Source organism: Peromyscus californicus, unplaced genomic scaffold (assembly GCF_007827085.1).
Source record: "Peromyscus californicus insignis strain IS unplaced genomic scaffold, ASM782708v3 Scaffold_16__1_contigs__length_79575227, whole genome shotgun sequence".
Lineage (NCBI taxonomy): Eukaryota > Metazoa > Chordata > Mammalia > Rodentia > Cricetidae > Peromyscus > Peromyscus californicus.
In genome coordinates, this window is record NW_026294458.1 from 20,305,527 (window position 1) to 20,327,864 (window position 22,338).

At 36.9% G+C, this 22,338-nt stretch overlaps 1 protein-coding gene across 1 annotated transcript in view; it reads right to left on the bottom strand.

The window, feature by feature from the left end:
- Positions 1–20,701, bottom strand: part of Ostn (osteocrin) — a 38,212-nt gene extending 17,511 nt beyond the window's left edge. The window contains exons 1-3 of the mRNA XM_052739751.1: positions 20,477–20,701; positions 9,642–9,740; positions 6,501–6,715 (exon numbers count right to left, since the gene is read on the bottom strand). Of these exons, the coding sequence (XP_052595711.1) occupies positions 6,501–6,715; positions 9,642–9,740 (314 nt within the window). The 5' untranslated portion in view covers positions 20,477–20,701. The remainder of the gene's footprint in view (positions 1–6,500; positions 6,716–9,641; positions 9,741–20,476) is intronic.
- Positions 20,702–22,338: the final 1,637 nt, after the last annotated feature.

The following is a 22,338-nucleotide window of genomic DNA, read 5'->3' on the forward strand; positions in this document are numbered from 1 at the left end:
AGGCATACAATTATTTCTAAATATTGTACTCTGGGTGTAAATAATGTGTATTATATACAAATGACTCTGTTCTCTCAAACCAGAGAGATGCACTCATATAAACCCAATCTACAAATGTGGATAAGAAGGCCTTTCTCAATTTTGTTAGCCCGTAACTGAAACATGGCATTTACTTCAATTATTAAGTGCTCTGAACTTTGTCACACATAGAAAACCTTGAGTTTGAGTAAAAAAAAAAATCCTTTCAGACTCCAGGCTTATAGAAATGTATCTCTCCCTTAGTTTTCTACCTAATGTATTGCTGTCTGGTATACAAACCACTTATTGTATTCGACTGACGAGTAAGAACAAGAATTCCTGTGACCTTCCTATGAGAGCAAATGATGCAGAAAAACCTCAAAGGGAATGCCCTTGATATGGAATTCTAATGAATAAAGTATCAACTGCCAAATTAAATACGAAACATTGAATACTTTAAGTTAGAACAAATCTCAAATTCCTCAAACATGATCGTCAGCCACTGTGTGAACATATGCCTCCTTCTTCTTAGCGCAGCCAAGCTTCTGGAAATAGTGGGAGGTGAAAGTGAGCCCATGAAAGGGGGTTTTAGCTTTGAAAGGTAATCACTTCTCTGAGAATCCTTTTTCACTTTAGAAAACACTGGATGCTGATATGTACAATTAAATTAATTAAATATATATATATATAACACTGGATGCTTCTTCCACAACCTGGCTCGAGGAATACTCACTGACGTTATGCAGGCTTTGCAGTGCTGAGCCTGAGGTCAGCAGTATGAATGGCTGTGACATACAGCCTGCCTGTGTGTGACAGCCCTTCTCCTCCTGTGACTTTTTACTCTCCCTGTTCTTACTACCATGTTGAGCCTGTACTGTACCATGTTGCCCTCTCAAGAACTTGCCCCAAAGCTTTGAGTCACCTCTTATGCTGTTTTCTTTTTTCCCCAAGAGAGTAAGAACAATGTTTGTTCCTCATTTATTTCTTTCTGTTCCTGTGGCTTTTTTTTTCTTGAATTCACAGTCCCCTTTAGTCTGGCAAATGAGGGGGTTACAAGCATGCACTATCATGAAAAATAATGTTCTTAATTCAGATAGTCTGTCAAAAAATTTGCTACCTATTTCTGTCAAAATTTATTGTTGTTGCTCTATTTGAGAATTCATATTTTTTTTTACTATTTTTGACAAACTTCCAGAAAATGTATCTTCAAATATTATTTTTACTCTTTTGTCCCCATAAAATTCTTGGTACATTGGATTATATGTTACTATTTCTCATTCTATTCTCCATATCTTTTAGACTTATTCAGTCATTTCCTCAGATCATCATAGGCCAGGTCTAATTTACTATTTGTTTTATTGTTCAATTAAAAAAAATGTGGTATACTATTAAATAGTCTTAAAGACACTTGACAAGATAAAATAGTACAGTGAACCCCTTGTCTTGCTTCATCCTGTTTGTCCCTACAACTGTGTTATTTTCAAGCAAATTTCAAATAAATATGGATGGATTTTTACCTTTAATATTTTAACTTTCAGGTTTTGGTTTTATGATGGCAAGAAAGCCGTGAAGATTTCATAGAAATTGCACTTTGAATTTTGGTCTTTTCCTGAGCTGATAATCTATGATTCTTCAGAGTTCCAGTTAGCCAAACAACCTATAGTCTACAGATACTGTATCACTCAGTTCAGTAGGTTGGGTGTATTAAATGAGTTTTAAACTGATAGAATTTCCAATGTATTCTGGATTTATAAAGAAAGGACCAATCACAATTCAAGGGGCACATATAATTTCATGTCTAAATATTTGAGCCGTGTCATTTTCTATCATGCCATCATTTTCCTAATAACAACTTGGTATCATTACATAGCCCCTTTTCTCACTCATATTGCTTCTTATAGATTTCAACTTTAAACAATGTCATTGTCAAATCAGGAACACCCACAGGCACTGAAATAGTCCACGAGTCTCTCAAGTCTATTTTAATTGATACTATCTCCTTTCTGTCCATCATTTTTTCCTGCATAAATCCTTGTAATTTGTTTGTTGATAATCTAAACTATTTGTTTTTCAGTTTTCAACAGTCTGGATTTTGTGCTTGCTTCCTTCCCTATGTGTCTCTGAAGGACTTCCGACTTCATGTTGGCTGAAAATTGATATCTAGCTAAAGACAAAATGGATTTTTGTTTCTCTTTCTTTTTTCTGTTCTTCAGTAATGCTATCTTACAGGTACTGATAGGTTTTCTCACCAGGGGACACATGATGACCTTGTCTTCTGTAGTGACAGCAGTAGCTGGTGACATTGTCTAGATCCAGCATAGCATTAGTGTTTCAGATTGTAGGTGCACTACTATTCCATTTTCATTTATTAACCGCAATAATTCCATAAATGAAGCTTTCTTCCTCATCTATCAATCCATCATTTCTTAATTGTTTCAGATATTAGAGTATAAACAGAAAATTTCACATCTATTAGTGGTCAAGGTCATGTCAGAAAGACAGTCTTAATGCTCTCTTCATTTACAAGTTTTCATTTTGTGAGCTGGAAAATGGTCTTTGAAGGGAGCAGTCTAAAACACCATTCTTCATTCATGGACTTAAATGTTTAATGGTGTGTAGCATGTGTTTCAGCTGCAGCTCAGATTATTACACAGCAGGGATGTCTCCAAGTGTGTTCCTGAATCGCTCACCAAGGCTTTCGTACAAGGAAGCACTCCTGTATCAGGTATGTTAAGACCTTGAAGCCAGTGCCGTACTTCTCTCTCTGAGGACCCTCACGTGTCCCACTTAGTGAGAAATGACATTGAGTGCTCTGGGCACTCAGCCTACTTGCTAAAGATTGCTGAGGTTTGGTGGGTTTTTTTTTTTTTGGTTTTGTTCTGTTTTTTGAGGAATTTTCAATATCCACAAATTGAGTCAAAAGTTTTTACATTTCAGATTAATAAAAATATTTCATAAACTCTTTGAAATCATGATATCTGGGGGTAAAATGTTGTTTGACCGATTCACCTCACGACTTTATCTCATGTTTTTCCTTCTGCTGAACCCTCAGTTCTTGTTAGCATCAGGAACAACAGAACTAGATGATTAAATAAATGTTTATTTGCTCTGCCCCATAATATGTGATCAGTACTGTTATGATAGAAATATCAATATTTCTGCCCATAATATAGTTTCTGAAGAAAGTTTTACGTTTATTTTCTTTCATTATTTTTCTTCATGCTAGGTAGCAAACCCACGACTCTTTGCATCTGGACGTACTCTCTTACCACTGACCTCACTTTTAGGTAATTTTTTGTCATCTATTTTTCCAGAGGTGTGTGGTAAAATTATTTCTTGCTGTTACTCGGCCAAAACCTTCTTTCTGTAGTAACTGTATTATTAACTGAAACACACGATTTCATTTACTTCAGTTCATGAACTAGCTATAACATTTAAAATTATATGTTAAATAAATATTTTAAATATTTAGATAGCATAATTTAGTGGTTTACTCATTAATTTTCTACTTCTGAGTATTTCCTATGTTTCCTCCTATGTGAATACTGTTGAATATTTTTCATTATAATTAGTTAATATGTTTTGTGAATGGGTGTTTTGCCTGTATATGTGCCTGTGTGTCACGTGAGTGCCTGGTGCCTGCGGAGGGCAGAAGAGGGCAGCAGAACTGAAGGAACTAGTGTTACTGTGTAGGTGCTGGGAATCAAACCCAGGTCTTCTGAAAGAGCAGCATGTGTTCCTAATGACTGAACAATCTTTCCAGTTCTTAATTTTTTTTATTGTATAATTTGTATTTGTTCCATTTGTTGGCACTTCTAAATTGTCTTACTTCTAACTGTATTCTTTGAATACAAAGCAGGACTGGGATTTCCTTTATCACTCCACCTGAGAAGGCTGATATTTTATCACTTTATTTTCAGTTTTCGAGAATGGCACAGGGTCTCATATGCCAGGTGCTTGCTCTGCCATACGCCATATCCTAATTCCCTGAAGACACTCAAGTCTGAATAGACATATTATCTCCATTTACATTGATGGATATGATTGATTTGGATTATATTTTAGCAGTTGTGGTTATGAGGTTTCATATTATGGAAAGTTATCAATTTTAATTTTATGGTGCTTTTTGTACTGTTTTTATATAGCTTTGTGTTTTTCTCTTTTAAGTTATTATCTATTATTATTAAAGACAGAAGACATTAAATATAATACTTAAACTTCTTGTTTTTTTCCTTTTCAGGTCACTGAGCATCTCCTTGTAATATACTTTTATTCCAATTTAACAATCATAAAATAATAAAATTTCATTAGGAATTTTATCTGCTATCATCATTACCTCTGAATGGTTGCTAATTATGCTTTTTAAATAATGTCATGCTATATACTATAATATAATCCTGTCTTCCTCAAAACAACCACTCCAACTTAGTGCTGTGAATAATTCTTATGATAATATCTCTGGTTGTTTTGGTCATCTGAGACTGAAAACATCCCATCCTCAGGAAAGCTTCTCTAGACATGAGGTAAGCAACTCAAAATAGCATCAGAAGTCCCTGAAACTGACCAGATTTACTAGGTCCCTCTTTACTTTAGAGTATATAAGTAGTAAAGACACACTGAGGTAGACAAGCGGCCTAGATGACTCACAGAGCAGCCAAGCAGAGACAAGCCCAGCTACTTGGAAGAAGCTCAGGACAATGAGGAACCTGAGAAGGACACTCTCTAATCTGTCCAGCTACCTGTAGGCTGTGCAGTGTGTTCCAAGTTCCCAGATTTTCTGTGCTATCTTTCATTCTGGGGTGGGCTTTGGTGATACAACTGTCCTTGACACATTTATGCTCCTGTAAGTAACCTTTCACCCACGTTTCTATAAGTAATCTCAATAAACTCATTGGCTCATAAAGTTGGTCTATGGTGATAGCCATACTTTGTACTGTGCATACGTGTGTGTGCTTTTGTGAGTACATGTGTGTGTGTGTGTGTGTGTGTGTGTGTGTGTGTGTGTGTGTGTGAGAGAGAGAGAGAGAGAGAGAGAGAGAGAGAGAGAGAGAGAGAGAGAGAGAGATTTTCCTTCTCCTTCCCATTAGATTATGACATCATACTTAGATTCTAAAAGTAACTAAATTTACATTTGTCCATATTAGAGTCTATAAATTTCAAAACAGGTAAGAGATTGGTTTTCAAGTTGCGGTTAGATTAACTTCAATCTCTAATGTATGGTTTCATTGTACTAGAGCTTCAAGAATCTCTCAGGACAGAGAGACATTGCTTTCTACATCCTTATCATCAACAAAATCATGGAATCAGCAAACAGAGAGCAAGTCCTGAAACTGAGTAAACCAAGCAGTCCATGGAAAGGGATATGTAGATGATGAAAAAAAAAAAAAATGAGGTGCTATTCCAGAAATCCTTTGCAGGATTTGCTGAGCAGTTTATCTTCATGCTCTAAGCAATGGGTAATGTTCATACAAATGTTTTTGTGTAGATGACCATCATCCAGTAAAAGAAAAAGAGGGCAATTTGGTGATAAAATGCTGGGAATGGTACAGAGAATGAAATGAAGAAAGAATAGAGGAAGAACCAATATGAAAAACAAATAACTTAAGTGAGAATCAGAGATACCTTAGTGAGGGGGAAATATTTATGTAATATAAAAATAAGACTTATAAGACTGTGAAAACATGGAAGGTCACTATTAGATGTGGTGTAAGGGGACTCTTAAACCACTCTAATGGGAAATACACAGCAAGAGGAACAGATAATGAGCATAGAAAATGAATTGTATGTAGAATGATGGTTTAATCATACTGAGAGTAATTTAATGATTTATTAATCATTAATTAAGGGAAGACATCAAGGAATATATTGTAATTCCACTATAATGATTAGTAGCTTACAAAACACTCCCATTTGATTATGTCATCTGATTAGTTAGTGTTAGTACTTATATCCATTTTAGAGAGAAATAAACTGAGAATTACGGAGAATTTTGTATAAGACCCATGGTCAGAAAAGAGAAGAAATTTGATTTAATTACATGTGTTCTGTACCAAATTGTGAGCGTTTTTTGCTGCTTCTTGCTGTAGTAGATTAATTCATTCACATTTTATGAAGCCCTGTATTAAGAATAACCTGAAAACCCTGCTCTGGCTATGTCTTTTAGATATCACTCTCAAGTGACTGGAGTAGCCCACCATATAAGCATTGCCCCTTACACAAGCAATAATGCCTTAAAGTAACTAATTTTTTTAAATCTATATGCAAGAAGATCTTCCTTAGGAAGGTATTCCAGCCCACTACCACAATCTTGATACTTCCAAAGCATTTTCCTCTCCAATCATCATCATTTAACCCACAAGTTGGCCAGCACACTCTGTGTCTGTTCACATTCAAGTTTTCCACGATGTTTTAAGAGTGGAATCCTGTTGCATATCCTAGAATGAAAGAACCAGGCAGTGGGCTAATTTTCCTTGTCCACCTACCTCTGTTTCCCTTTGTGCTCTACAGACCCAGCTGAGAGTCTGTCCAGGGGTGACCCAAAGCCAGGGAAGCTCCTCTTCTTCTTGGTCTCAAATACTTCGTTCTCCAAGGACACCAGCTCATCGAGAAGCAGGAGCTTAGCTGCCAGGTCGGTGGCTGATTTCTCTTCCCTGCCTGTGGGTGGTGACTGCAAGCCTGCTGCTCCAAACTCAGAGGCCTACAGGGCAGAGAAAAGTGAGCTCATTCACTTAAGACTATGATAAACAAGTAGGTACAAAATGGCATTAAGCATTTTGTAACACTAGATGACATGCCCATTGCTCATTTTATGATTCCTCAGGGTTATGTTTTAGAAAGAAAGCTAGAATTTGGGGGCCTGGAACATACAGAAATGGAATACACCCAAGAGAAGAGAAGAAAACAACCCTCAGGCTTCCTTCTAAAATTTGACGTATTTACTGATTAGTCTTTCAGATTTAGCCCCAGAAACATCAGCAGCATCTTCCCTATCCACCATGGAGCTCTCCCTATACCTATTTTCATCATTGCACTCATCACATTTTGCTTTAAATAAAATCTGTTATAACAAATTTATATTATTAGGTATAAGTAACTTGAGAGCCATGGCCTAAGCTTTTATTTCTTGTATTCAATGCCTATCCCAGTATTTTTCTCACAACAAAAAAAAACTGAACTTGATTTTTCTGAAAGCAAAAAACTTAATGTCATGCTATTTTACTTCCATGATCTATCTGTTATCTAGGTAAGCCACTAACATTCCACTGTGTTCCACCTTCTGCATTAAGTTAAAGGGATGCAAAAATAATTAAAATCCTGCTTCTGTGCCCAAGGAAATTAATAGCTCAGTCTACATGATTTATTAAAAAGTATAAGCAATGTGAAGAGTTTCCCCAATAATAATACTGTTACAGGCACATTTTCTTTGTACCTCATGCAAGTCATAATGGATGAGTGTTCAGGGTGGAAAGTCTTTTTTTCCCCCGTCCGAAGCCTAGTAACAGAATTTTAGAAACTGCTCCTGTTAAACCCCAGACTCCTTTATTGTCAAGGAACATAACTTCTGTTCTAAGTTTTGAGCATCATTAGCATGCTCCTAACACTTAAAATTGATATTAATTGTAATAATTTCTTATTGTAGATACCTTTTATGATGTTTATTTTCCCGTGAGTTATCCAAAATAATAGGGTCAAAGAGAGACTCAACTCCTTAAGTGACAACTGACAAACTTTACCTTGGTTGCCTTGAAAAAAAAAAAAAAAGGATTGTTTGTCAGTCAAAAGGCCAGCTAGACTACCCCTAGGCGAGTACTTAACCACTGATGCTGCAGAGGTGATTGGAAGAAGCTGTATGACCGTGGGAGCTGCTTGATAATGATGATGATCAGAAGCTGGGCTGAAATTTCCCTGCAATTATTTCTATTCAGGCCAGAGAAGTGGCCTAGCAGAAGGACTGTTGCGGTTGGTATAAAACTAGTAATGCCATGATTAGTGTAAACATGCCTTCATTTGCATGAAGATTTGCTATAAATGGTCTGTGTTTCTGGCTGTACAAGCCGGTAGCTCAGGGCACTGAGCTCATTTGATAAGCTAGCCAATAGGCACACTCCTGTAGTGTCTCCTCGTCGACCCATAGCAACATAAGGCTCAATGCAAAGCTTCTTCTCTCCAGTGGCGTTTCCTGCCTGATTTTGCTGTTATACAGGCAAGGTAGAGCTTCAGAAGCAGCTGACAATTCCAGCAAGAGAAAAGACAGGCTCTGGCAGCAGAGAGAGTGGTAGCAGAGGCACAAAGCCATGGCAGCTACCTTCTTTGCAGTGGCAGCTGTGACAACAGCCACAGCAAACAGACGGCTGGAAAGTTCTCCAACCGGAGAGCATCCAAGGCAGACACAAAACAAATGGCAGAAGTAGAGAGAACATGAGAAAGATCAGGGAACTAAGGCTGAAGGACAGAGAACTCTAAGCAGCCAGAAAAGTAAAACTGGAGTCACTGGAATCACACCAGTGACATTTTGCAGGCCTTAAAGACCAAAGATCTCACTCAGGCACTTCAGAACCAGGAATTGTACCACTAGTCAAGGGCTGGGGATTCTGGACATCTTTGGGATGCACTGGGGCTGTAACACTTGCCACCTTAAGGAAAATACCCTAGCAGCTGTGACCTGCAGGGATGTTGGAACACGAGGGTCAGTTACTACTACCCCCTGGCCAGCTGCCTCTGCTACTGTCAGAAGCCAGTGGTCACAATCTGCACAGCATGGGAAAAGCTTCTCCTTGGGAGAACAAAATGCCGTATTCTGACAAATGGGAATAAAGACATCTGAAAAGAGTTTTTATTTTTCCAACTAGTACAACATAAACTAGAGTTTTGTTTCCTATTGTAATGAATGGTTTGGCCAAAACTACGTAAAATTTGCATGCCACCAACTTCACATTTTACGTATTAACATCTCATGTTAATGTAATGATAACATTAAAACATGTTTGTAATGATAATAAATTAATTTTTAATGTTTTTTATTGTTTGAGGAATACAGATCTTACTATCTCAAACTTTTGAAAATATCTAATTAAGTCACATGATCTGAATTCTCTGAACTCAATAGTTATCCTCATTTATGTATTTAAAGTTTGTAACCTTGAATATCATTGGCAATGAGAGTAAGGTAACAGAAAAATGTTTATCTTTTTGATTTTGTGTTCTGAAGACATTTCTTTGTTTGCTGCATCTTCTGGCTGAAGTAAAAAACAGCTTATGTCTGTTAAAACATAAATATGGCCATGCATGCCTGTGTGAGTCCTCAAGTGTGTGTGTGTGTGTGTGTGTGTGTGTGTGTGTGTGTGTGTGTGTGGCATCAAGTATTTTTCTTTACCTTATTTTTTTAAGATGGAGCTCTAGCTGAATCTGGAGCTCACTGATCAGGCTAGCCTGGCTAGCTTAAGCCCCAGAAGTTCTGTCTTCATATTCCCAACATCGGAAGCATGAGGGCCTGTTGTTTCAGCCAGCTTGCCTATGGGTGCTGGGGATCTGAATTCAGGTCCTCATGCTTACTTGGCTAGAGTCTTACAGTTGAGCCATCTCCTTTGCGCTTGCATGTGACATCCTAAGTGGATTTCCATTACCTCTGTTGCTATGTCCACGGAGAACGCCTTTCCTGAGCTCCACATCATCACAATCACAGCCAGGATGAAGTGTGCACTTGTCAATCTCCAGTCCAGCATCTAGGCTCAGACACATCGGGGCTGATATTAATTAATTAGAAATATAAAGGCAGAAAACAGAAGCTAAGGAGAAAGAAGCTTGTTAGAAGTGAAGCCATTCACGTCTACGTGCTGCAATGCATGTCTACCAACCTAAATAATGCCTAATAAATTCTGTCAATCTCCTGTAATGAAGTCTCTAAAGGGTTCGTTTCCATGAAAACATACATTGTATTTATAATACTATAATAATAATTTAATTAAAGCTAACCAAATATCTGAGAAATCAATATCAGATAGCTTTATTTTGGGGATAGTAGAGAGATTGCAACTTCGTATTGACAAATGGGAGAGAATAAAGCATTGGGTCTCTGAACCAAAATATGAAAACCGGAAAGCATTTAAATTAAGAAATTTGAAAACACCACACATTTAATTAGGTCATATCTTTATATTCTTGTGTTTTATGAGGATTCCTTAAGCATGATTCAAAATGTGAATATGCTATTTAAAGTGTCAAAATTTAATATTCTAAAAATTAAAAAATTCTGTACGGTGCAATTCAACAAAATCAACATAACAAAATCAAGAGACAAATTGTAACATGAGAGACATTTTCAATATGTACAAATAAGAAAAAAAGCTACTAACAGGAGCATATAATTAAGTCTGATAAGTAACATATAAAAACCAGACACTCAAGTAAACAAAAATGGGCCTAAGTCATGAATGGCTATTTCACAGACAAGAAACAAGACAATAGGAAATAAATACCCCACAGAACAAATACTATAGCATTTTATACACATCACATTAACAAGAAATAATTTTAGAGAAGTATTTGGAAACAAAATTGCAGAAAGTCTTGGTGAAGTGGGAACTGGATACAGCTGTTTGAGGAAACCTGGGCATGAAAGCAAGGATGGAAACAGTCGTGTTCCAACAGCTGTACCTTTATCTCACTTCTCGGTGTATAACCTTGAGAAACTTCTACAAGCTTGTGAGGACACAGCTCTTGGAAAGTTCATCACCTCACTAGTTTTATTAGCAAACATTTAGAATCAGTTCATGTACTGTATCCAAGAGAAGATGACTGGATTAACTCAGACATTCAAACTATGGGCTTAGAGTAAATTACTTAGATTCATATTTACTATTAAAACAGACGACTTTAGTGTTTATCTCTGGATGTGGATTTCAAAGAAATTCTTTTGGGTAGATATGGAAGTGTAAAATATATACATGTCATAAAACTCTCTAAAAAATTTGTAAATATACAAAGCAATTCCATATATTAGGATCTCTCTCTCATACACACACACACACACACACACACACACACACACACACACACACAGTATGTTCAATACAGTGTGTGTGTGTGTGTGTGTGTGTGTGTGTATCTCAATAGAACTTGATTCTTGATTTCTTAATTATGGTTGCCTCTGAGAAGGTGGAAAGAGAAGGGAAAAATGAATAAGATTTGGAAGAAACATAAGGAAATCATTTTTTCAGAAAGCAACACACAAGGCTATACTATCTTTATTAATTCTGAAGAGTAAGCATGACAACATCATTTACAAATTTCAGAGCTTTTACATTAAAAGCACTATGCTGATAATTATGACTCATCCCTGATTCCCTTAAGTTTGTTTCCTGTGGGTTTTGCATGACCATCTTAAAATAGTGCATAGTGAAGAAAGAGGCATTGCCCATTGAGGGAAGATGACAGGCTTGGATGTTAATTTCCTTATAAACTATCTCTCAGAACACACTCTGGCACAAAGAGAAAGTGACTTTGAATTTTGAAGAATTGGTTTTGAGTCTCACTTTGCTTTATTATTGCTGTGACCTTGGACAGTGATTATTTAACTCTCTTGAGCTTCAGTTTTCATATGTATGAGGTGAGAAGTAATTCCCCCACCAAGAGTTCCAGGAGGATGGAGCTGATTCACTCATAATGCCTTATCTCATGCACTGTTTATTTTTTGCACATGGAGGAACACCTATGTGGCATTATTCAAAGTATCTTTAGTACTTGCATATGTGTTGATGTGTCCCCCAACTTTATACTTCTTTATTATTGCTGTAAAACTTGACTGTAGATCTTAGTAATTTGTGTCGTATGCTACAACATGTATAGCAATTTTGCATAGGCAGAGTAACATCTCTATTATATGTGTTGGTTGAGGTTTTAAAACGGAGAAAAATATCTCCACCATATCTACAACATTTGTTTTATCAAATGTAATAAAATGTAGCTTAAACTATTTGTTCGTTATGACAGTAATTACTCTGTTTTAGAGTCTTGTTACTAATATCAGTCACTAGCTTCTTGTCTGTATTCTACTATCTCTTGAAAAGAAGCAGTAATTTTTGTGTTCTCTGCTAAGTTTGTGTTGAGTTGAGGTTTTCAGTGAGTGTTGGAAAATGATAAATAAGATTATATTTTCAAATATAGAAAACAGATATTTTGAGAGAAGATAGTAGTGATCATTTGATTAAAATACCGACCAAAACTGTGTTAGCTTTTCCTTTAGGAAACCAGGCATTCTTTGTCCATATTTTTTCTACTGATTTTGCTGATGTTTCTTTTACATTCATCTATACACAGGAAGACATTTTAAAAGCATAGCTGTATTTAAAAAATAATCTCATATTTCTTATATATCTACTTTTTAAAGTAACACTCTCATTTAATCAAAGGTAAATTACAATTGTGATGTTCACCTTCCTTCATTTTTATTATGCTAAAAATAGTTTTTCCAAGTGCCAAATTGCCCTGTTTTACAAGTCTTTCCATGTGGATTTTCTTTAACTATTTTTACAAACGTCTTACTAACCAAAGTTCCCTTCATGCCCACAGGCTTGTAAATGTAACAGAATGATGGCATTGGTAACATTGATGATGACTTCTGACACATGTATTTTGGAGCTTGGGTGTATATAGAAAAAACAGTTTTAATGTATCCTCTAACAGATGACCACATCCTGATCATTTGGATAGGGAGGTGTAAAAATAAACGCTGAGTTTAAATACATGTATTCAATGTCTTAAAGCCACGCTTGTACCCAATAAACCAACAAGCTGAGTTTCTAAATATAGCACTTTGTACACTAATATAAACAAGCACTCTGGCACCTGCCAAACAAGAGACATTTGATTAACTCATTGAAACTCAATTGCTACAAAATTAGAAACAGAGGAAATTATAGGGAGGACAGGAAAAGACCAGGTTTAGCCTTATTTCTCTATTTTGTTGATAGTGAATAAATATAGCCCATGATTTAAAAATCTCCTAGGACCCAAGTGCTCTCGAAATCACAGAAGGAACCCTTAAAGAACATTCTTGGACTATATGAATTCACCAAAGCAGAAGTGTTTGCACATTAAAAACAAAATCTAACACATTAAATTTTCTTTCTTTTCTTTAAAGACATGTAGCCAAGGGTAGACTTGGACTCAAAATTCTTCTGCTTGAGCCTCCCATGTGCCAGGATTACGGGTGTAAAACATGCTAGCTTCCTAATTTTAACTGAGTAGCTTTTGAGTTATATTCCTTGGAGTAATAAAGAATTCCAAAACAGACAGAGGGCTTGGGATTATCCTTCAAAGATTTTGTAGGTATTTTATTTGCAAGCAATAGGGCTATTCCATTTTATATACTATATTTTAGTACTCCTACATACTATTTATTGTAATAAAAATTATTATAGTATATACTCCATGTTTTATGTTATATATTGTAATTGGACTATTTAATACATCCAGATAAATAAAAATTTCACTTTTTGAAATATCTGAAGCTGAGTTTTAGACTTTCCACATGTGACATCTTATATCTGGAAAGGACCTTCCAACCCAAGGCTGGAGTAGTAGAGCATGCATAGATCCATGTGGAGAGATATTAAGTGTTGTCATCCACAGTAGAGAAACAATACATATTATTCATTCTTTAAAACACAATGAAGAGTGGAAGTCCGGCAGTGCCAAACTTGTCTTAATTTTGTTCGAACCCATTAAGAGACAACGGAGTGTGAAGAAAGGTGTTTCCACTTTATGAGTCATTCAACAAAGGAATCAGCAAAAGTTGCAGGGTAGGGAGCAAAAAGAAGGGCAATGGGGGGAAGGGGAGGGGCCAGTCCACTGTCTTTATGTTATTATACTGACTTGTTGTGATGGAGTGTTCTGTAAAGTAGAGTGGTAAAAGGGGAAGCCAAGGGAGCTGATGGCGGAGCTGATGCACTTTTGGACTAATAAGACTCTTAAAATATCAGCGTTTCAAGGCCAGTGTTAAAGTCAACTCTTTGGGTGATTAAAGTTCTCTTCAGTTTCAAACTTTGTAATAATCAACTAACTTTCGGAGAGTGGGCCCAACATTAGAAATTCACAAATGTACTAATTTTGTGGGTGAATTTTAGTACCATCTGGAAATTTTTTTTTTTTTTTGAGACACGGTTTCTCTGTTTAGTCCTTGCTGTCTTGTCCTGAAACGCACTCTGTAGACCAGGCTGGCCTTGAACACAGAGATCCACCCGCTTCTGCCTCCCGAATGCTAGGATTAAAGGTATGCACCACCACTACCCACTGCATCTAGAAATTTTTAATTATATCTAAAAACTAGATTGGAAACATTTAAGCCAGAATCTATCCACTCTCAACAAAGAATGAATCAAAAAAATTGAATAAAATCAGTTAAAGATAAAGGATTTATTAACTGGTTCAGTTTACACCTTTTCTTAACCTCTTTCCACTGTGACAGATGACAAGCATTTACGAAGCTTAACATTTTGCCAATAAACACTAGCTCTGACCCCATGTGGCGGCCAGTTGTGCCTTCCAACTCAACTGCTAATAGTTTTCTTCATCTGGAATTGCAGACACTCCTCAGGTAAAATGTGAGTGAGCACCACCCTAACGAAACCCGAAAGTCACAGTAACATTTTTGTCTTCCTCCTTTCTTCTCTGCCATGCCACAGTCATGTGGGCCTTCTTGCTAGTAGAGAGCAATCCAGGAGCAGGAGAGAGCAGAGTGACAGCGGCTCTTCATTCAGAAAGTGAGCCTAACGGGGACAGTGATTAACACAAAATCCAGGGCTCATCCAAACAGTAAGAGGGGATGCTGGAGTCATGAACATCAGGCTCATTGTGGTCCTGCTGCTACCTAACAATGTGGTTTTGGGCAAATCTTTCCCTCTCTGTATCAGGGAAATGGGGTTGACTAACTGACCTCTGATGTTGTTTCCTCTCTCTTTTCTGAAGCCACTGAGTGAGAATGGCTTTGTGTGTGTGTGTGTGTGTGTGTGTGTGTGTGTGTGTGTGTGTGTGTGTGTGTGTGTATAAGGACAAACACTGCTGACAGTGTTGGTGTAACTAAGGATACATTGCACTGGTCCTTACAGCACCTGGGAATGTACAAGAGTGCTGGCTATGGTATATACTCTTCCTTGTGATTTTAAGTATTTCTAGCTGAAAAGATCCTCCAAATGTGACTTCAAGACATTAATTATACTGTGAATCATTAATTAATTAATTTTAGAAGGCTGAAGATAGAACCTAGAACCTGATGTAGGACTGGGATTCATTCTACCACTGAGCTATGCCCAGCCAATGAGATTCTGTTCTTAAAATGCATTTTAAGTTTAGAAAAAAAATGTTATCCTTTAAGATGGACGTTCTACCAGGTGCAAGACTCAATACGATGTAGTAATTTTAAATGTAAGGAAGGGTTGATGACATGTACTATATCTATTTATTTCAAAATGTGGAGCTGTGGATGTAGCTCAGTTTGTGAGGAGCTTGCCTAGCGTACATGAAGTCCTATGCTCAATGCTCAGCACAACATATACTGGCCATGGTGGTTTGCGCCTGTACTTTCAACCTGGAATGCATGAAACATTATTTCAGCAAACATAGAAACAAAAAAAAATGTTTATTTGTGAATTTATTTATTTTTCTCCTTTTGGATCACAGATAAATCTCTCGATTCATCCACTCACAGCTTTAACACAAAAATAGCTGGAATGAGTTCCAGGTTCCATGGCATTAAAGTGACAGCTGCTTTCCTGGGTTCTGAGAGGAAAGAACAGTATGAGGAGTCATTTGATTGGCATTACAGTTACAGCCTTACAGGCTTTAAAGAGGAAAGGAGAGTATGATGCTTCATTTCTTTTCAGAGGCAAATTTTTAAATCCATGTCTCTTTTGAAGTGTTGACTGGATAACCCCCTATATTTAGGAAATAGTCTGTAAAAATAAAACAATAGAATTCCCTCAGAAATCAACCTTAGTGGATAGTGGCTTATTTGCTCCAATAATTAAGAGGGTTTCTATTAGAAATTTTGAGGCATTTGAATCTGCCCCAAATAACCCCTCTACCCTAAAGTGTACATGTACTTTTTATATAATATTATTCCAAAAACTTGCTAATGAATTAATAGATAATTTAAAAGTAAAACCCAACAATAAGTTCACCAACACCAGATAGTTGGTTCTGCGATGCTGCGACACACCTTTTACTTCATGTTGTAGATGTGGTTCTGAAACGTTCAAATTGAGACTGCAAATGAATAATTTGAAATGCATATTTGAAAATTAAAACATCAGGATGTATTCTCTCTTACCCTCATTGTTCAGTTGGAAAGAGGACTTTTCCAGAGCAGAGAAGCCAGAAGAGAAAGGGCCAGAGCAGCAGCCCCCATCTTCAGACAGTTTCATGCTTTCAAGTGTAACCTAGTTGTATAATAGTAAAACATTTTTCCATCTCCAAAACAAATTTCAACTACAGGGAGGTCTTTATGGAAGCATTTTAAAATGACTTCCCCGGAGTGCTACAATTTGGAAAGAATGGTAATTTGCTAGTATGTAGGTATCAACTGATTTTCTTTAATTGGACACAATTTTCATCTACTGTTAGTTTCCAATTTGGGAACAATAAAACTTGTATTAAATGCCTCTGAAATAAAAAAAAAAAACTTCTCAGTCGTAATCTTTTTAAAGAAATGAAGAAAGCAGAAGCTTACAATACCACTCTAAAGAATGATTCTATTAACAACACCAACAAAAAGTTTGGCTGTGTTTGTGAGGTTCTCGAGGGCAGGAGCTGTGTTGTGTTGACCAGTCCATGTTTGCACATTGCAAAATGCCCGGCAGTCAACAGTATGCATTTAATAAAGCAGCCATAGCTGTTGGTAGGGAAGCATGAATGCACAGTAGATATTAATAACCACGTTGAGATGATATGAATAATGATAACTCATATCAATAAACTGAGTTAGGTTACGGGAAAAGACAGACAACTTTTTGCACTAACAATAAAGTTTGATTGAATCCATGTTAGAGTCCAGTCACATTTGTTACCACTCCACATTCTCATCCCTATAAAGCACACCATAATCCCCAATAATCACCCCTTTACCTAGCTTAAGACATCGTATTAAATCCTAACTTGATAGTTAGACCTCTGGATAGCTAAACATTGATGTAAAACAATGCTACTTACAATCAGAAAAAGACCTTTAACCTGTGATTATAGCTGAATCTTCTAAGGAATTTAATGTGTTTAATTCTGATACTCACCAATGGAACAAAATAGAACCTTTGACATCGTGGATAGAGAAAAAGTTGAGGGAGTTGCACATTAACATGTGGGTTTGATGTGTCAGAAATATAGCAGAAAAAGTTGGATAAGTAAAGTTAAATATCAGACATGTAAGCTTCAGGATGAAGTAGTCTATTACTACTCCATTCTGTGTCCTTCCTCTACCTATATAACATTTAATATTAATCTTACCTTTAAGTGACATAAAATTAGCCAATATAATCAATAAAAATACTCTCTAAAGTGTACATAAAAAGAATAAATATGAATTTTATGCTACTTAGCAAACAGGGTGCATTCATTAATCATATTTGTATGTTAGGAATGAAGGATCTAGAAATGGACACCTGCCCAACCCATGCTGCCTACTTGCTCTGCCCACAGAAACATGGTGTAGTAGCAGAAATGAAAATGCAATAATGAAAATAATATCAAGTGCTGAAAGACAGAGAATTAGCCTTTCCCTTGAATGAGCTTGCTAATTGGTTAGCCAATACATGGTAGGCAGCCCTAGAATCATATGCACACAAACAACAATAATGAACTCAGCAGATTATATTTATATTTATGTGTCTATTTATATATATGCAATGGTAATAATCTAAGAAAACTAGGTCATCAATTTAAGAAGAAGGCTGGGGGTGTAGGGGATTAGCTGGGGGAAGGAAAGAAAGAAAGGAAATGATATAATTATATTTTGATTAAAAATATATTAAATTAAAAAGGAAGAGTGAAATCAGAGTTACTATTTCCAAGTAGCAGTCACTGCAACACCTGATGCACTATTTTTTACTTTCAGCTGTACTATTTCCATGAAATTATTAGCATCCAGTTCTAGATAATACCCTCCTGGGCAGAATACAAAGGGAAGAAACCTCATTTGCACACAAAGCATAATTATTCGTCCAGCTCCAACCATATTAATCAAAGCGAATTTTTAATATTGTATGTTTTTTAAAGCAGAATTTTCATGTAGTCAGGGCCTTAAGTTTCATAGGAATATGGAATTCTAGAAAAAGGAGAGGGAAATATTAGAAGGCCTTGAATTAGTGATCAATGGCTAGGAAAGTGTGGCTTGGAGAGAACGAAATGAGCTTGGTCGGAGTGGATATAAGAGTGCCTGTGTGAGCAGGGGAAGGGAAGGCAGGGCACTGTTGGTGGAGGAGGGAAGGGAAGACAGGCCGGTGTTGGTGGAGGGAAGGGCTTCTTGGCTCTAAGGCTTGTGTTCATGGGATATCTGGGAGGAAGAAAGGGCAATACTGAGCAAAAACCAGTTCAAAGGAATGAGCAGCTGCTGCCAGGCAATGTCCATCACTGCTCTGGAGTGCATCCCTGGATTTATTTGGAGCGGGGGATGGGGGGGGGTGTATCATCTGAAGACTGACTTACATGGAAGCAACTGTCCAGCTTAAGTGTGTTCTCCTTACAGGGTGGCCCAGGGTGAGGAGGGGACGCCTACTCCCTCACGGCATCTCTACAGACTTCATTTTTACTCTGGAAAGCCCCAGAAAGCTGGAATGCTTCAGAGAATTGTTGGGTGGGACTGGTGTTAGAAGTCCAGTGTCCAGAATCTAAGGTTTGTGTTCCTTTGGCTGCACCAATAAGTCAAAGTAAGAATTGACTAAGGGTGTGTAGGCACAGTAGGTGAAATGTCAGCAGGAGTTAAATTACATCATGCCTCAAGATTAGCCTCAAGATTTTGTGGTACTGACGTTTAATCTCTAATGTGGGCCAAGTGACTAGTAAAGGAGCTCCCTGGTCTTCCTGTCATCCCATGTTCTTGCGACTTGTATTTATTTTGTCTGTTCAATAACAAAATATCGCCATGTCCTAGTTTATGCTCAAGGCTTACCTGAAGTTTATAGAAAAAAAAATGGAACAGAACGAGAATGACACTTTTGATTTATTTTCTTTTGAGACAAACCCAATTCATCTAAGTTGATTCAACAAATACCAAAATCATTGAGAATATTTGAACAAGAAATAAAAATAAATCATATCCCAGAGGCTCCTATATCTAGTCACACAAAGATGGCTTTTCCTCTGCTGCTCATAATTCATTTTATAACAATCCTTTGAAACCTAGTGAAGTAAAAAGGAGGGAGTAAATGCTGAACTTCAATCCTATAGGGCAATTAAGTTGCAGGGGAGACTGGAAATCTCTGCAGACACTCTTCTTGGAGAGAGTTCCTCAAGAGTTTGTAGAATTGTACCAAAGTAAAGGCAGAGTACAGAATGCACTGCTGATTTGGGGGTAGAGCATTATAGATGACTTTGTTAATTCAGTAACTGTATGGACATTTAAATTGTCATAATCTATCTCTAGAAGGATGTACCAGAAACATAGTCATCATATCTCTAAAAAAATAACAGTTTATCCCCACACCTATATAAACTACTCATATGAGTCAGAGGAAGAGTATTTTTCTAACTGTTAGAGCTCAATTTATTGAATATGTACTTATGTTTTACATTAGAGATCAAAATCTGAGGCATAATTTTTCATGTGCTCTCAAAGAGAGCACAAAAATATATATTAGACTGTTAACACAATTCAGTCAGTATAAGAACATTTCAAACACTGAATAATAATATTTGTATAAGTCTACTGTAACTTTGTTGCTATTATTATATTTAATTTTTCTAGTAAGAAAAACAGGATGCTTCAGGATTTACAGGTAAAGAATTTGATTTCTTTAGGATTGTTCTTAAGCTGTATTTTTGCTAGAAATACAGATGAAAGGAAAACCTCCTCATCTATCCAAATTATTAAAATGTGACCACTTGTACATTAAAACATTTCTTGATACTGAACATATTGATGAAAGAGAAATAAAACCATGAGCATTTCTCCTGAGTTCTTTTTCATTGGTTTTGAAATGAAAACAAAACAGAAGCAAAAGCAAAACAAAAAAGACTAAATGCAGATCAATGTAAGGGTCTAACAATTATCTCCACCTAATTTGTTTTACAAAATATGCTGGGTTTTCTACTACTCATCTTAGAGAGGAAAATTTATCAGAAATCACTTCTAATTTTAGCAGAATCAAGGCATGCAAGAAATAGCTTGACAGGGATGTGAAAATAAATGCAATAGTTAAAAGAGAAACCTAAACTGGAGATTTTTTTTTTTTATCAGTTTTCACATTTAGCTTACCTTGTGAGAAGTCTGCGGAACTCCTAACTTTAGAGTCCTGTCTGCAGTTTATCCCAAACTTAGCCCTGATGGTGAGTTTCTTTCCGTGTTTTTATAGTCTCAGTTCTACTTCACTTGCTCCAACCCCTGCCGCTGCTTTTTCTTACATCAGTTCTACAGATTTTCCATGGAACATTTCCCTAGCACACACATTCTCTCTCTCTCTCTCTCTCTCTCTCTCTCTCTCTCTCTCTCTCTCTCTCTCTCTCTCTCTCTCTCTCTCCCCCTCCCTCCCCCCTCCTCCCTTCCCTTCCTCCCTCCCCCTCTCCTCTTTTACCCAACCTCCTCCTTGATCCCTCCCTTCTCTCCAACCCCCCCACTCCCCCTCTCCCCCTCTCCTTCTCCTCATTTCCTTTCCACATTTGTTCTATCTATTGCTTTGATTGTGACATTTGAGTAGCTTAACTATGGAAAACTTAAGTACACACTTAGCTTCTTGTTCGGCTTCAGACGCATCATCTCTATCAGAGGTTTTAGTCCAGCTTTGAATAGTAAAATTTGTATTTCGGAAATTAAATACACAAAGATTTGTAAAAGTCACCAGGGCATTTCACAGCAACATTTTAAAAGATTTTAATCAGATACAATCTGATTTTTTGGTGTACTTTGGGACCCTTATATAATTGACCTTTTACAAAAATGATGGGTAATTTGAGCCTCAGGTGCACTGTGATGTGTCAGTGAAGCAGACATGCACTTCTTAATTGACATGGCTACACTAGAAAACGTGTCACTAACAAACCTATGAATACCACACCATGACATGTGGCTGTAAATGCAGCGGTATAGACACCCTTATCTTGCTCTTGTTCTCTTTTATTTTAATTTCATTTCAACCAAAACTTTCCTTGTTCTTTCTAAAGGTTTGCTTCAGCTTCATCTTCTGAAAATCACATTTTCCTGCACATGGACATTGTTAAAAACAAATGATTGGGTTTATAGGTGCATGCTATGTTATTAGATCATCATGGGCTTGTGTGATTCACTGTGGGCCTCCATTTATCAGATACAGCATCTAAGGGTCAGAAGAGTCACTGACTTAATGAGGACACATAGCTAAGGACCCTGTCTGAACCGGATAACAAATGCAGATTTTATTTTCACATCCTGTCCTTTGCCCATGCTTGCATTCTGTCTATTTCAAAAGCCACCAAACAGAATCTAAACCAGATTATATTTTTCTCCAATAGAAATAAATTTGTTCTTTTTGGTTTTGCTTACAAGCCATTTAAAATACTATTCACTAGCATGGGAACTATTGCATGGTTAATTTGGAGTTACACAGGCGAACTGACCAGAGCACACTGAACTGGTGGGACAGTAAAATGCTTCGTTTTTATGAAGGGCTTCCAGGGACAACATATGTCTCAACAAGCCTGAAATCTGAGTAGTCGGCAGCAGTGGTTCACAAGTCAATATAAAAATACAGCCTAGTTGTGGAACCTTGTTTAGACATTAATATAAAACAATTTGTTAAGCTTGAATTCACATGATGGAAAATTCTCAATATAGTTTTAATGGATGCATCATGATGCTGCCACAGCCAGGATCTATGATGTCCCACCCGCCTCAGCTTTCTGACAAGTGATATCTACAGCTGATTTATTCCAGATCTGTCCTTGTTACACAGTCCAAAGATTCTAGCCTATTTGTGGATTGTGTTGACCTAATTCAAAAACTTGACTTAACTGTTCTGCAGCAGAAAAAAATAGCAACAGTTTATTCCAGGAACACAGCCATGGTACATTTAAGTCATTTGTACAGGCTTCTGTATGTTGCACATTTCTGTGGGACTTGCTTTTGTGCTTTACATTATCTTGCTA